The 14,715-nt window shown below is 45.6% G+C and overlaps 1 protein-coding gene and 1 long non-coding RNA gene across 2 annotated transcripts in view; one reads left to right on the top strand and one right to left on the bottom strand.

Moving 5' to 3' along the window:
• Nucleotides 1-589: 589 nt before the first annotated feature.
• On the bottom strand, nucleotides 590-9,574 carry LOC108387629 (uncharacterized). The gene is made up of 2 exons (XR_001850861.3): nucleotides 9,188-9,574; nucleotides 590-7,681 (listed from the first exon to the last, which is right to left on the bottom strand). It is a non-coding gene; the product is annotated as an uncharacterized lncRNA (long non-coding RNA).
• Nucleotides 9,575-10,449: 875 nt separating this feature from the next.
• SETD7 (SET domain containing 7, histone lysine methyltransferase) overlaps nucleotides 10,450-14,715 on the top strand; it is a 52,611-nt gene continuing 48,345 nt past the window's right edge. The window contains exon 1 of the mRNA XM_036998603.2: nucleotides 10,450-10,719. Coding sequence (XP_036854498.1) covers nucleotides 10,680-10,719 — 40 coding nt within the window. The 5' untranslated portion in view covers nucleotides 10,450-10,679. The remainder of the gene's footprint in view (nucleotides 10,720-14,715) is intronic.

Below are 14,715 nucleotides of genomic sequence, written 5' to 3' on the forward strand. Positions count from 1 at the left end.
CCAGACACTAATTCTTATCTTAGAGAATTTTTTAAAGAAAGAACTTGTATTACCTTTATGGGGTGAATTGTGTCCTCCCCTCTGCCATGAAAAGATATGTTGGAGTCTGAATCCAAGTACCTCAGAAGACAACCTCATTTGGAAACAGGATCTTTGCAAAAGTAATCAATTTAAAATGAGGCTACGAGTGTGAGCCCTAATTCAATATGACTGAAACCTTATAAAAAGGGGAAATTTAGACACAGGGACAGGCATTCATGAGAGATCATGTGAAGACACACATGGAGAACATGCCATGTGGCTGGAGTGATGCCTCTCCAAGCCAAGGAAACCAAGAGACAGCTGGCAAATGCCAGAAGCTAGAGAGAGACAAGGAAGGTTCCCCTGCGTGTTTCAGAGGGAGTGTGGGCCCTGCTCTCACCTTAACTTCCGGCTGCTAGCCTCTAGAACTAGAACTATGAAATGATACACTTCTGTTGTTTTAAGCCACTCAGTCTGTGGTACTTTGTTACCACCAATCCATTATGGATACAATTATCAACCTAGATTTTTAAATAGTAACAATAACAAAAATAAAGGGCTACAGATGAAAGAGTCAAATGTCTGTAATATTTAATATATTAATTTGGTTGAGCATATATTTAAATCTCACATTATATACAAAATATCTTAATTCAGAAACATTGCAATCCAATCTCACATTATATGACACAATATTATTCAGACTCTTCATAAACATTTTCAACATCACTGGGGCCTTTTGGGGATCATCTAACACAGTTTTCCAGAGCACATTCTTCTCCTGCCTAAAGCACTTTAAAGTCCGTACCAGACACTGTCATTGGAAGTGCTATCTCATTTTGTATTTGTCCACTTAATTCAGATTCATCATGGCTACAAGTATAACTATTTACCTCTATTGCTTTTAAGTGATCTTTAAGAGTTCATTTACAATGGTATATATATAACACTTAACAATTGTGAGGTCCTCCTTCAAGAAATAATAATAAACCATCTGTTAAATCTCTTTGCCTCCTTCTTTACCAATTCTATGAGGAGACCCTCTGTTCAAGCTCCCCAAATTAGGGCTAATTGAAATTGTTTCAGGGTACAGAGAACAGTTTCTTATTAAAATAACAAAAAATTTTAGAAGAGCTCCTATATAAGGAGACCTCTCTGCTCTGTGAGGCCTGACTTGGAGGCAATAAAAGCTTTGGCTTCAAAATAATGCCACAAAGACCAGATATGTGGGTGGAAATGCCTGAAACTACCTAGTGGTAATTTCAGTGATGAAATGATTATTTTCAGGGATGAAACCAAAACTGAACCTATTATTTTTTAAGTTGTATTTTCATGTTTATACTTAGATAAGCAGGAAATCCCTGAGGAAGCTTTTGAGCCACCAATTAGTTATGATGTGCTTGGACCTAGGTTTTGCCGATGAATTCTCTCCCCCATGTTGATTCTAGCCTCTAGAATTCAATGCGTGGAGGTGTTGACATCAGCACCGCCCCCCAACCCCTCTCTGCTGCATGTAGATCTGCAGGAATGTGCCTTCAGACAGGCACAGACCTGCCCAATCAGTCATGAGTGGCATGACTTTTTCTGAAGCCTCAGCCCAGCAGATGCAAAACTGAGGCAGGCCATGACAGCTTCTACCCTGCTCTCAGAGTCTGCCACACCCCTGGCCCTCCTTCCTCATCTCCCTCTGATGGCAGCTGCTTTTCCTCAAGCACTAACTAGTATTCAAGATAGACATTTAAACTGTACTTCTCATTCATTTTCCCTGCTTTGTTTCCTGGAATTTCAACATATTTTTTTCTACCGAACATTGTGGGTTAAATAGGTTTTTTGTGGACTACTCTGGGAACATTGTTTCCAGTGAAAATGCTTTCTGTGTTGGAAACAAACATGGGGAGCATGACCTCTTTGTAGAGCGGGGACTTGCCTGTCTGGCCTCCTGTATCAAGAGTTAAAGGCTACCAGTACTCTTTTCAAATCGGGGCAGCCTGTATTTTAAAATATGTCTCAATCTAGAATGGAAAACTATGAATCTGGCCACATGGGGGGTATTCTGAGAAACAGACTGTTTTGATTTTTTTTAAATCATCCTCTTTTTAACTGGGAGGGGAAGTGTAGAAATAAAGTGCTGTGATTGCCTTTTCCTCTTCAGGAAAACAGCAGCCCGCTGAGGAGAAGGTGATAGGAAGTGATTAAAGTGTTCATTCACTTGACAAAGATAATCTACTTAATTAATTAAATCCTTCAGCAACAGTCTACTAAACACCTCTGTCCATGTGCTGGGCCCTGTTCTAGGTATTCCAGCGAAAACAGGCAAAACAAACTAGGTCTATGGGGAGACTGACACTAGGTAACAGAATAAAACAAATACACAAAACATGAAAAGTAGGGACAAATACTGGGATGAAAATTAACCCGGGCAAGTATTAAGCAGACGTGTGGCTGTGGAGCTCCTTTTGGTTGGATGGCCGAAGGAGGCCTCCCTGAGATGGGACTTTTCTACTAAGACAGAAACCCAGCTATAAGAAGATACAGGCAAGAGAATTCCAAGTCAAGGGAGCAGTGTGTGCAAATGCCCTGACGTAGGACAGAGTTCTACTTTATTCCAGGAACAAAAGGGTCAGTGTGGCTGGAGTGCAGCATCTGAGAAGGAAGGAAGGGGATGTGAGCATTGCTTGCAGAGGTGGCATGGGACCAGATTATGAGGGCTTTGTAGCCTGGGGAAGATGTCTGCATCTGCTCCTAAGGGCAAGGACAACACTGGAAGGCTTTAAGCAGGGCAATGGCTTGTGTGATCTGACTTGAAAGGCTACTCTCCTACTCCATGAGAGGGCAAGAGTAGAAGCAGAAGCATTAATCAATATAATGACAGTCAGGACAGTGGTGTCCATTAGGTACTGTGCACTTAACATGTGTCTGAAACTTCTTAAAGTGTGTTACCTGCATGATATTGATTAATGCTCACAACCACTCTATGGAGTCGTAATTATGAGAATATCCATATTACACATAAAGGAAATAAAGCCTAGAAAAGTAAAGAAACTTGCCTCTAGCTGGAAGGGTTTTCTAAAAAATAATCTCCCTTCATGATGGTACACGTTAATAATAGTCATTATAGGAAAACTTTTTTAAGTGAGCAAACAGAAAAAATTAAATAACTTGAGATCATATTACCCTGCCTTAACATTTTGGTGTATTTTTCCAAATGTTGTGCTTTGCAAATATGTTATCTACTGTCCTCTAAAGCCTATGACTGCTTTTCTATACATAATTCCTAGAATACAGATTTCTTACATTTTTATTACTAGTTCTAAGAATACTGTCTACAAATCCATCTTGAATGACAGTAGGAAAAAAATGTTGAACTGTAATACATAGAAACAATATACTATTGGGTAGTTAACTAATATAAATTTTTAAGAATGGAGTTAATCGAAAAATTACAGAATATTATATAGCCTATAAGACCATTTTGTCTACCCTTATATATTTTGAAGTGTCTGAAAGGACATATACCACATTCTTTAGAGAGATTACTGCTGCTTGTTAGGGTTTCAATTGAGTTTTACTTTCTTCTTTCTGATACTTTATCTTTCTAACATCTCTACAATGAGTGTTTTTCTTCTACAAGTAATAAAGTAACTGGTGGCTTAAGAATTGTAGCTTAAGATCAGATTTCTTAAAAAATTTAATGAAGTTCTCCAAGGAGTATTTTTCTGTCCTCTTCTATGCCCACAGCTCAAAAGTCATCTGTCAGATGTAAATGGCTCTCATGATGGCCATATCCAGCCACCTGCTCTGCTGGGCCTGTTTGGATGGGTCCCTCACTGGCAGAGAACACGTCCTGGTGATCTGCCTGCACATGTCCCCCAGACACCTCCACAGCCAGCATTCTGCTGGGTACCAACAGAAATTTCTGCCCTCCACCTCAGCCATCATAGCCAGAAAAGCAAACTGAACAACTTGAGCCCAAGTAGTACATCATCTCAAATAAGGGGGATCACTTGGGACACCTCCATATGAGTGTACTCCAGAGATAAATTCAAAGCTCTCTGCCATCTGAGGTCAGCTATGTATATGCTCTTGCGGTTTTGTCCTTCACAAATCCAGCTTGTGTGGCACCATGAAATTTGACATAGAGCTTCCTCAGAACTTTCCTTTACTCAGACATCTTTTAGAACTGCTTCTCCACCATGATTTTGTTATTTCCCTTGCCTCTGTATGTGCTTCTTCATGGTTTGGGCAGCTATGGCTCCAGGCCCACTACCACTAGTTATGTGACCTCAGGCAAGTGATCAAGTTATTTAAACTCAGAGGTTCAGGTTTCCTCATCTATAAATGGAGGTAATAGTGTGTAAGGTCATTTCCAGGATTAAATGAAATCACAGGATGAAGCTTCTGGGATACAGTAGATAGTCTCTAAATGTCATTCTCTTCTCATTTCTCTCCTGTCCTCCCATGCCCACCCTCTAAAAGTTCTCATTACTCTGTACGAGATGTGTGGTATGGTTGAAGGCCCAGTAGGCCTTGATTTGAGCCCCATTCAGCCATGTTTTAGTTGCGAGTTCCTGGGCATGTCTAAACCACTATGGTCTGGGGGATTACGATCAGATACGAATAAAATCATAGATACCAAATTATTTTCTATTCAGGATAAAGCTTTCCAAATACTAGAAAAAAAATGACAAGAGAAATAGACCAGTGGATGAAACTGAACTTATAAATAACATAAATCCACTGTATAAATTTTCAATAAAACTATTTTGAAATAGGAAAGTTAATTGCAAAATACCCAAATCTTATACAGGATTGGTGGGAGGCAAAAGAAAATTGACTTGCCCCGCTCTTGTATCTCATACAACTAAGAATGATCTTAGCCTGCTTCAAATCACCACCTTTAGCCACACCTGAATGGGTAAAGATTTGAGGGAGAGGTAGTCCAAAGAGGAGTACAGGTAATATGGGAGAGGTGCCCCACCCTCACAGCTGAGCAATAACTAGGCTGCTCGCTCTGATGGGAAACCCATGCTCAGCCCAGGGTTGAGGAATGTCCAGATGCCAAGTAGGGAAGAGATGCCTGAAGCTTGCAGAGGACCTGCCCCCACAGCAGGGCTGCTCCATTAGCATTGTTCTCCAAGGAAACAGGGCTAGGCCTGCCCACAGGGTTGCTTCTTTATGGTCCTCTATCTTGAGTATGGGAACATTTGAGCTGGGCTTTTTAAATTTGGCAGAAAGATATTCCAAAATGTTGGCCACAGCATCTTTTCCTGGGAATTGATATATAGACGCAGCAAGGAGGATCAATAGGACCTTAAATGACCTAAAAGGACACTGAGCATTCAGGAAGACTGCAAGGCAGGTCCCCCAGCACAGTACATGCAGAGAAGGGATGGCTTTGTACCAAGCTTCTCTGGGTGTGGTCAACCTATGGGTTGAGGGAGTAATTTCAATGCCAGGTATCCCAGAAACACTGATCAATGCTGATTGTTTGTGGCTTGAGTTAATAGGGCCATGTGAATATTTTCATTGCTAGATATTGAGTTTAAAATCAGAGCCCTTTTGGGGCAATGAGGAGGACACTTTGCTCTCCAGGCATGTTACAGTAGATGGCACCTGCACCTCAAGGTGAAATTTCATAGCTCATCATAGCACAAGGCCAGCCTCTCTATTCCCTCACAGAAGAAAAATATCCCTGAGCTTGGTACCCAGAAAAACATGGGCAGCTCTACGACAGCCCAGGACATCTGTGTCTTAATAACTTGGTCACTTTACCCAAAGTATACAGTAGCCTAAGGAAGGTTAGGCCACTGTTGACAGCCCATGAAGAAAAAATGAGGTGCTTCTCCAAGAACCTGGGAACCACTTCACTCTCAGAAAGTTAAACTAGCAAAATCTGCACCCACAACAGATTTGACTAGAATTCAGCAGCAGTAAACCAAGACAGTGACTGAAGAATATGGAGATACCCCAAATTCATATCAACATGGCTTGACTGTAATAGCAGAAAGGTAGGAACAGAATGTGATTATGTGCAAATCTGCCTAATTGGCTGTGTAGGATGCTACGTGGGGTTTGAAGAGACACAAGCATGCAACAAAAGAAGCCCAAAGCCTAAGAAACTGGCAGGGTTATCTACAGAGGGATGGGTGGGGCCGGGAGGCACATCATGCTTTCAGGACATTGTGTCAGGAGTACTTCTCTTAGGGACCACACAACTAATTTCATTTATTCTGATAGGATGAGTATTCCAGGTTTTTGGTCATAATTCAGGTATGTACATCAGTCTCTGGGGGCTGGTTAATGTGAGTCCACTTAAGGAAGGTCAGGGTCTGAGCCTTGATGAATGTTGTGATATTTGTGATAAATAAGTCAGCTGGAAATAACTCTTCCATTCATTCTGTGTAAAGTAAGGCCAAAGAGTACACAAAGTAGCCACTCTCTGCAATGTTAGCTTTTGCATATGACTGACTACAGGATGCAATCATCTTAATTAAAGCCCAAGAAAATAATTTTTTAAAGCAATAAGATAAAATACTTAAACACATTTGGTTTTGATGGTAGTTGTATTTTTTTCAAATTTTTGCATCCTACTGCTTTTTGTGAAGTAATTTCTAAAGCAGTTGCCTCTGAAAATTATTTTCAATTTCTCTCTCTCTCTCTCTCTCTCCCTCTCTCCCTCTTTTTTCAAATTACATCACTCAGCAGCTTCACCAGACCCAAGCCTGACAGGGGTTTTCATATTCCATGATGCAAAGACCAAAAGAACCAGGCACACAACAGAGGAAGAATACTTGCCCAGAGTGGACCTAGACAAGGTCTGGGCTGCATTCTTCCTTCCCCATGTTCCAGAGCATCTGAATTTAGTTTACTGGATGTACTACAATGCCATTAACAGGTTGCAAGAACAGGAATTAAGCAAAGAGAAAAAAGGAAGCTTAATGTGCTGCGAGGTGTTTTAATGCCATGGCAACTATGATGTCTTCTCTATTATTTAATTCACTTCCTCAGGCCAGGTTATTCTGCCCTCTCCTGTACTTCCTGTTGCCATAATCAAATCAAGCCACCCTGAATCCATGAGTCCTTTTCACCGCTGCAGTCATGTCTATTTCCAGCAGAATGAATTTGCTCCCTCCCTTCCTGGGCTCCCAGACCTTCATTTGGTGCCCTTGACGTTCAAGTTGCTCTTCATCATGCTCCACATGCTGTAAATGCTTCCCTTTCATCCACGTCTCCTCCCCCACTTCCTTCTCCTTCCTGCTGCTCCTCTCCCTGCCTCTCCCTCCCGCTTCTGCAGATGTCGCTAACACAGTTAGCCACTTGATTAGTGACTCAGTGATTCAGAATACAAGGACTTTGCTTCTCCTGAGGCCCACGCCTGTCTTCCCAAAGGAAAATAAGGCCCCTTCCTGGCCCCCAGATCCCAGTGCCCTTAAGTTGAGATGACTTGGGACTCAGATATTCAGTCAGAGTTGCCAGAGCTTCTTCCCCTTTCTTTTCTTCTGTGCAAACCCTTCTGGCTCTTGGTGCTCCATTTAGCTTTTTCCCAGGGAAGGTGGACAGAGAAGATTTGACCTTAGAATGTGTGTAGCCCAACTTCCTTGCTTGCAGAAGGGAAAACTAAGGTCCAGAGAGCTTAATTGTCCAGTTACATGGCTAGTTCCTAAGGAACCGAAACAAATGGGGGGAAAATTCAATCGAATTGGCAAACTTGGTGGGGAAAAAGAACTTGTTAAGGAATGAGGAGTACCAAAATGAGACTAGAAGAGTCCCTTCACCCATTCCACACTTGTTCCCCTGCTGGCAATCATAGAACACAATCACAGCAGAGCCATAGGTCCACCAGGACATCTGCAGAGGCTCCTGCTTCCCAGGATCATGGAAACCCAGAAAACCTACCTCCTGGGCCCTCCAGCCCTACCAGCAAGGCAGGATAAGGAGTCAGTGACAGACAGCACTAGTGAATTCTGTATGAGTTTTAGATCCACTAGGATTCTCACAATTGGCTTAGCATTCATAGTGGTAAACTGACAGAATTGTTTCCCCTAAATGTAAGAAGGTGTATACAGTTCAAGATGCCTATAAAGATATATTTATTGCAAAAGCATCAGTCTCTAAGTAAGCACCAATCTTCTGTGGGGAAATACATGAGCAGTAAAAGGAATAAACTAACTCAGTATTTTGCTGCACCAGAAGAGGGACTTAGGCTTCCCAGCACTGAGTGTAAAGAGACGGAAATGTCCCTGGATGCAAAGGAAGCAAGCCTGAGCAGCTCGGAAAAGCTGCTCCTTGGAGTGAGCATGGCAAGTCCCATACCAGGACTGGGCTGGGTGTCCTGTGCAGTCCTGTTGCTCCCTGGGAGGGCCTGTTTGCGCTCTGGGATCTTCTGAGTTAGGAGCCCAGCGACGCTGCTGCTACACATTGATATGCAGAGCTTTACAAATTTTCTAGCCATGACCACATTGGTGGGGACAGAGTATGATAGAGGAGAATGGCAGGAAGCAAGTGGAAAGAGGGTTTGTGGAATGAGCTCTCAATGAAGAAAACTAGGAAAGAATGTCATGCAAGCAGATTTGGCTGTTTTTTTAAATCAGAAATAAAATCCTGTTTCTGTGGTTCATGTTTTAAGAGGATGTAACCTGAAGTGGCTCTTTCATCTTCCACTGCAGGAACGCCTACTCTGTGTGGCTTCAGAGCCGTTATCTCTACTGGAGGACTTCAAGTGGATTAAACTTAAGCCAGAAGATTTATGAGAGGTGTAGGCTGGGCTGGAGGACATCAGAGAGATCTAGCCTAAACTGGGACCTTCAGGTGGTCTAGTCTAAGCTGGAGGACCTGAGTGGTATACATCCTGAGCTGGGGACGTCAGAGTAGTCTAACTGAAGCTGAGGGAGCTTATACCAGAGTAGCCTAAGTCTCTTACCTCTGGGGAGAGGAATCTGGCCTGGCAGGGGTGGCCAGCAGGGGCCCTCTGCAGATGAGCAGCACTAGGACCCAAGTTTCCCAACTCCCTCCAGAGCCCTTCCCTCTATTTCTAAAACAGACACAGGGGTTTGAAATTCCTGCCCATCCCCCACCTCCCGTATGGAATAAGCATCTCAAACATTGTTCTCTTTCTCACAAAGGAAAAACTGAATTTAAGAAGAAACACAATATTCTATAACAATACCTGGTTTTTAAGCACAGAGCCAAAAGCAAGGCGTGGTCTCCCGGATACTTGAAAGTACTTTGAATCCCCAGTCTCATTCGTTGTTCAGAAACAAAATGGAACAACTTTCTTTGCTCCCTCCTGGTCCCTCTTCCCGTGGCAGTAGCTGTTCTTGGCAGATGCCCAGTGCGGCACCCGGTAATTCTACCGTACATTGTGTACATTTGCATCCATTTAACCAGCTATTTACAGCCCCCTTTTATCACCACCTGTAAGAAGCAACGCCATTATTACACTAAGTGTCTGGGCCGGAACCGGGGGCTCCATGATTTTCTCCACGGGAAGAGCTGAATCTGTGGAGTGGTTGGCACTTGGAGAAACAGGGAGACAGCTGGGGATACCACACGTACAGGGCGGGAGGAGCGAGAAGGAGGCGCGCCAGACGGAGGGTCCTTCCTCGTTAGCTCCGCTCGGCGGCTCCTTCTTCATTACCACCACCGCGAGGAGGAACCTGCAGGGCCTTCCGTGCGGCTAGTTTCCTGCCTGATAAAGAGGCGCTGCCATTTGGATTTCCTGAATTTCTGTATCACTCAAGACGCCCGACGATCCCGAGGAGAATGGGGACGGGGCGCCCGGGGGTGGCAGCCGCAGTCCAGTGGATCGGGGCTGGACGTCACCCCCTTGAGTCTGGGAAACCTGCTCGCGGATGTGATGCGGAGACGCGGGGACACCTGCGCTTCCCTGCGTGCCGCACTCGTGCAGCTCCGGGTGGCAAACGGGGTGAAGTGGGGGCGAGGGCGAAAGGAAGTTGAAGCGCTGGAGCGTCAAAACGCTGCCTTATCCTCTCCGCTCTTTGGAGGCGGCCCCGAGGGTGGGCTGGCGGGCACTCCGGGGAGGACTACCAGGTTGCCCCTGGCACACTTGAAGGTCGGAAGTTGTGAGCCCCCCGAGGGCGGGCGCCCGGCGGTCCCAAGCGCCGGCGAGAAGCCCGCGGCTGCAGGACGGCGTGGAGCACTCGCAGCGCACCAAACCGCGCAGAAGCAAAGATAAACCCTGAAGGGGCCGGGGACTGGCCGTCTGGAGCGCAGAGTCAGCGCGTACCCCGAGCGCCTTTCGGTTTAAGGAGCCTTACTTTGGGAAGGGACAGGGAACTGTCAATCAGCGAGAGAGGGAGAGCCCCGGCGCTGGGTGATGTCAGCGGATCATCTGCTCGATAACAAAGAGGGGGTGATACAGGAGAAAGTTGCAGCGGCGGCGCGGCCACAGCGGCACCCCGGAGCCTCGGGCAAGTGGGCGAAGGGAGTGGGGGACGACTGCCGCCAGCCTAAGGCCAAGGAATTGAAAGGGCTCTAGGGGGAGGCAGTGCGAGCCAGCCCCGACTGCCCCTCCTCTTCCTCCTCCTCCTCCTCCAAACTCGCTGGGTTCAGCCCCAGCGCTCGCTCAGCCGCCGGGAGCACCCGGAGGGACGGGAGGCAGCCGCGCGGCCCGGAGCTGGGCAGGGTCCCCAGCCGCCATGGATAGCGACGACGAGATGGTGGAGGAGGCGGTGGAAGGTACAGGCATTTCTCTGGGGCTGCGGGAGGAGGCGCCTAGGGCTCGGAACGCGGAAGGAGTGGCGGGCTGCCTCCGGCACGGCGCCCGGCCCCGCGGCCGCCGCTGTCCCTTGCGCGGGTGGCCCCTCTAACCGGCTCGGGCAGGGGCCGGACAGCTACGGCCATGCCGCCGGGAGCGCGCACTGCGCGGCCGGACGCAGGCCAGAAACCGGGCGCCGCCGGGCCGGGGCCCCGGGAGGGCACAGACGCTCCATCGCGCCCGGCCACTGCCTGCATCCGCCCTCGGAGTTGCAAAACGTGCCCCGCACTGTGGCCTTCCCCCTTTCAGGGTTGGAGGATGTGGTGCGCCAGAGGACAGCCCCTGAGACTGGTGGTCTCCACGGAGCAGCCCTCCGCCTGGGCCCCCCCGGAGCCCCTCTCGGGCGGTCAGCCCTTTCCTTCCGCTCGCCGCTGCCACCCGCCGTGACCGCGGCCGTGTCCGGGTCCGTCCCCCGGCGCAGCGCACAGGGCCGGACCAGGCACGTGGCAGCCGCGGCCGTAAGCGGTCGCTCCTCTGAAAGGATGGAATCATTGCAGGGGAACGGCAGACTACGATCCCGACCCGGGACTCGAACGAACGCCGACCTGGAGGCGGTAGCCTTCCCTTCCGCTGCCCTCGAGCGAACTCAGTGGAGCCGCCCCTCCCCCTTCCTACTTCCCAGCGCGGGTGCCGCCGCCACGCTGTGCAGGCGCGCCGCAAGCCCGGCCGAAATTGCTGGGTGGCACTTAACTTTCTGAATTCCATGCAGTTGGCTGTGGGTGATATCACCGCCTTGGTGTCGTGTTTCTCCGCCCCTTCTCTTCCAGCGCCCCTCCCCCGACTTTTCTTGCCACTTTGTTTTGCCGAGTTTCTCCACCTCTTTTTTTTTTGCTAGTTCTAAAAAGCGAAGTGGGGATGTTATACAATCTAGTTTGTATCATGAGATGTTCTGATGTTATGATTTTGTAACAGCGAATCCTGGAAAATACTCTTTAGTGTGTTTATTTATTTGATCCTTCCCCAGACAGTACGTCGTGATGTTTTGCAGTGTTGTGTGGTATTTTTCCAGAATATTTTAAACCACTGTCTAAGTAAATAATTTTTAGCTTTTGGTTGAATCTGGTCCCTATCTAATTTGTATAAACAAGTTCTCATAGATCGTAAAGGAAAACAAAGTGGGAAGCTGTACAAATGCACAAGGATATGTAGTTATAGCTACCTTGGGAGGAGAAACAAATTTTTATGTTTTCATAAAATATAACTGATTCCTTTTGCAATGCTTCCGAGGCCTCAGGGTGAGATTAAGTATAGTAATATTTCTGAATTCTCTAAAAGGTATCCATCCTAATATGACTGTTAAAACTTACTTCTCCATCCTGCTTCAAAGAGTGTTTGTTGGGGCTGTTGATTTAATTTCACAGTGTTATAAACTCCCAGAACTGTTTACCTACCTAATAAGTAAAGCCATTGTTGGAGCTTATTGGGGCCCAAAACGCTGATTGAGTCCCTCCATTGGAAGTCTGCATCCAGTTCCAATTATTGACTTCTTTTGCCTTCCTGTTATGAAAAATAAGTGAAAATTGCTTTCCTTAATTTATTAGGGCTTGCTCTCACTCTTCAAATGAGACTTCTTAAACTTCTACTTGTAAAAATTTAATGCAAACACTTAATCATCAGCAGTGCCCCTTGAGTTAAACTACCTCCCGCTTTGAAGCTGTTTAGAAACATAAGGTCCATGGTCCCTAAGCTTGTTGCAGAATGTGAACAAGCAGCTTTAGAAATGTGGTGGGTGTTTTTGAGACTTCCCAGTGGATAGAAATCAAGAAAGTTCTTTATATATACAAGAGTAGTTCTGTTATATAAGATGACCATATACTTTATTGTCCAAAATCAGAATATATTTGAGAATGAGAGGGGTCAGTGTTAATACTTAGGCTGGGACAACTAGCCTAAACTTTGAATGTTTGGGGCAATCTGGAACAAATGGTCACTGAGTTGTACCTAACAGTAAACAATTAGAGTAACACACAATCTTTCGAAGGCCTTAGAAACATCTTAGGCTCAAACTTGTGCACTCTCTAGAGCATGCATGTGCACACACAGTAAACTGCCCCAGTGGGCTTTTCTCTAGCCATTCTTGGCCTTTTTAGTGTCATTTGTAATAGTCTTTACTTACCATCTAATACATGCATGGGGGACTGATATAAGGCTTGTCTGAATATCTTGGTGTGGAAATACCAAGAAAACTAACCTGTTCTCAGTGGTCTCATTGTCTTAGCTGTTACACTCATTGCTGTAACTGTTTAGTTGTTATTGTGTGCAGGCTGTGTACTAAAAATTTCACACATATTATTCATTCAGTTTTATGATGTGGGTACTAATACCCTAATTTCATAGAGGAGGGAGAACTGAGGCATAGAAAAGTCAAAAACTAATTTGAGGACCCTCTGGGAGGTAGGATTCAGGCTTAGACCTCCAGAGTCCTACTCCACTGTACCAAACGATTTCCAAGTTTTTTTATTTTGTATTTTTAATTAGTCAGTTGAACATATGAACTACTTGGCAACTGAGTTTATAAGCAACAGTTCAATATTATGTTGTGGCCACTTGTCATCGATGTAACTCTCAAAGGTTGTGCGATAGTTCAGTGACTTTCAGAAAAATGTATTTGGAGAAGGAGAATTTCCCACCTCTGAACAGACATCCTTTCCCTTCTTTTCCTCCCTCCTTAGCAATTTACTCTGGGGGAAGAAATTGGTCTCTTCAGGGCTTGAATTTAAATGTCTTCTGTCACCTCTTGTACATTTTGGTTCACTGTCGCTTGAGTGAGATTCTAAACTCAAGAGAGGCTGAATCCCCAAGGGGTGGTGGGTAGGAAGGAGTGTTTGTGTGTTTGAAAAGGCAGGTTCCTTTGGGAAAGCAGCACGCCCTGGGCCTCAGAGGCCTGAGAACTCCTCCTGAGCTCCTGCTGTAGCTTTTTCAAAACTCTTGGAGGCTCACTGGTTTAGTGGGCAGTGATGTTTAGCTTTGGGAACAGAAATATTTATTACTATACCTATTTCTTTGTCTATTCATGGATACAGAGATGAATACAGTGTAGTTCCTAATATAATTTCAAATAAATGTATCATATCTGAGCAGATGAATTATAGTGGTTGAGAGGAAATAAAAAGTACTTCCAGTTACAGTAAATAGGGAATGATTTCCCAGAAGAGGCAGTATGGTGTTGATTTGAATTGAGAGGGGAACTGTGTGAGTGAAGACAGAGGTTTGAAATTATGCAGGCACCTTCAGAGACTAACCATTGGGCTTGCTGTAACAGGCAGCCTAGAAACACACATATGGAGGCTAAGGCAGGGGAATGGGGCTGTCTCAGTCCGAGGTTGTGGACTTCATGCTGGAAGCTGTGGGAAGCCGTGGGGCTCTTTAGAGCTCGAGAGGCTGGGGAGCAGGGCTCTGCCTGGGAAGATGAGTAGGCAATGGTTGAGCAGGTGAGATGCAGCTACAAGTTCCTTTGCTATAGTCTAGATATGCAGTTATGAGGGCAGGACAAAACAGAAAGGCCTGAAACACAGAGGTGACATTGAGGAGGAAGAATACTGAAAAGGGGGAAATACCAGAATCTCCAGAACTAAGGAGCCAGAATGAAAACAAGTGGCTCAGTGTTCCACTGCTCCAACCCCCTCACAATATTAAGGATATTTTTAACAGTCCCTCTAATATCTGATCCTTCCTGTCTCTGCTAAGACTGCTCGTGCTCAGTACTTTGGAAAACTGCATGCTAAGCATACTGGTAGCTCCCTCTCTGTGTGGGCCACACATTGAAATTATGACCCTCACAACTGATCACTGAGCTCTTGCAAAGAATTACTCTCAAAAATCAAATTATGTTTTTAACAGCCAGTACAAATGTATCATCATAAGGGCATGGTGATGAAAAAACAGAATAAGTTTGGTTTTTAATTATTATAAAATTA

This window comes from Manis javanica, chromosome 5, assembly GCF_040802235.1.
Source record: "Manis javanica isolate MJ-LG chromosome 5, MJ_LKY, whole genome shotgun sequence".
In the NCBI taxonomy this organism is placed as follows: Eukaryota; Metazoa; Chordata; class Mammalia; order Pholidota; family Manidae; genus Manis; species Manis javanica.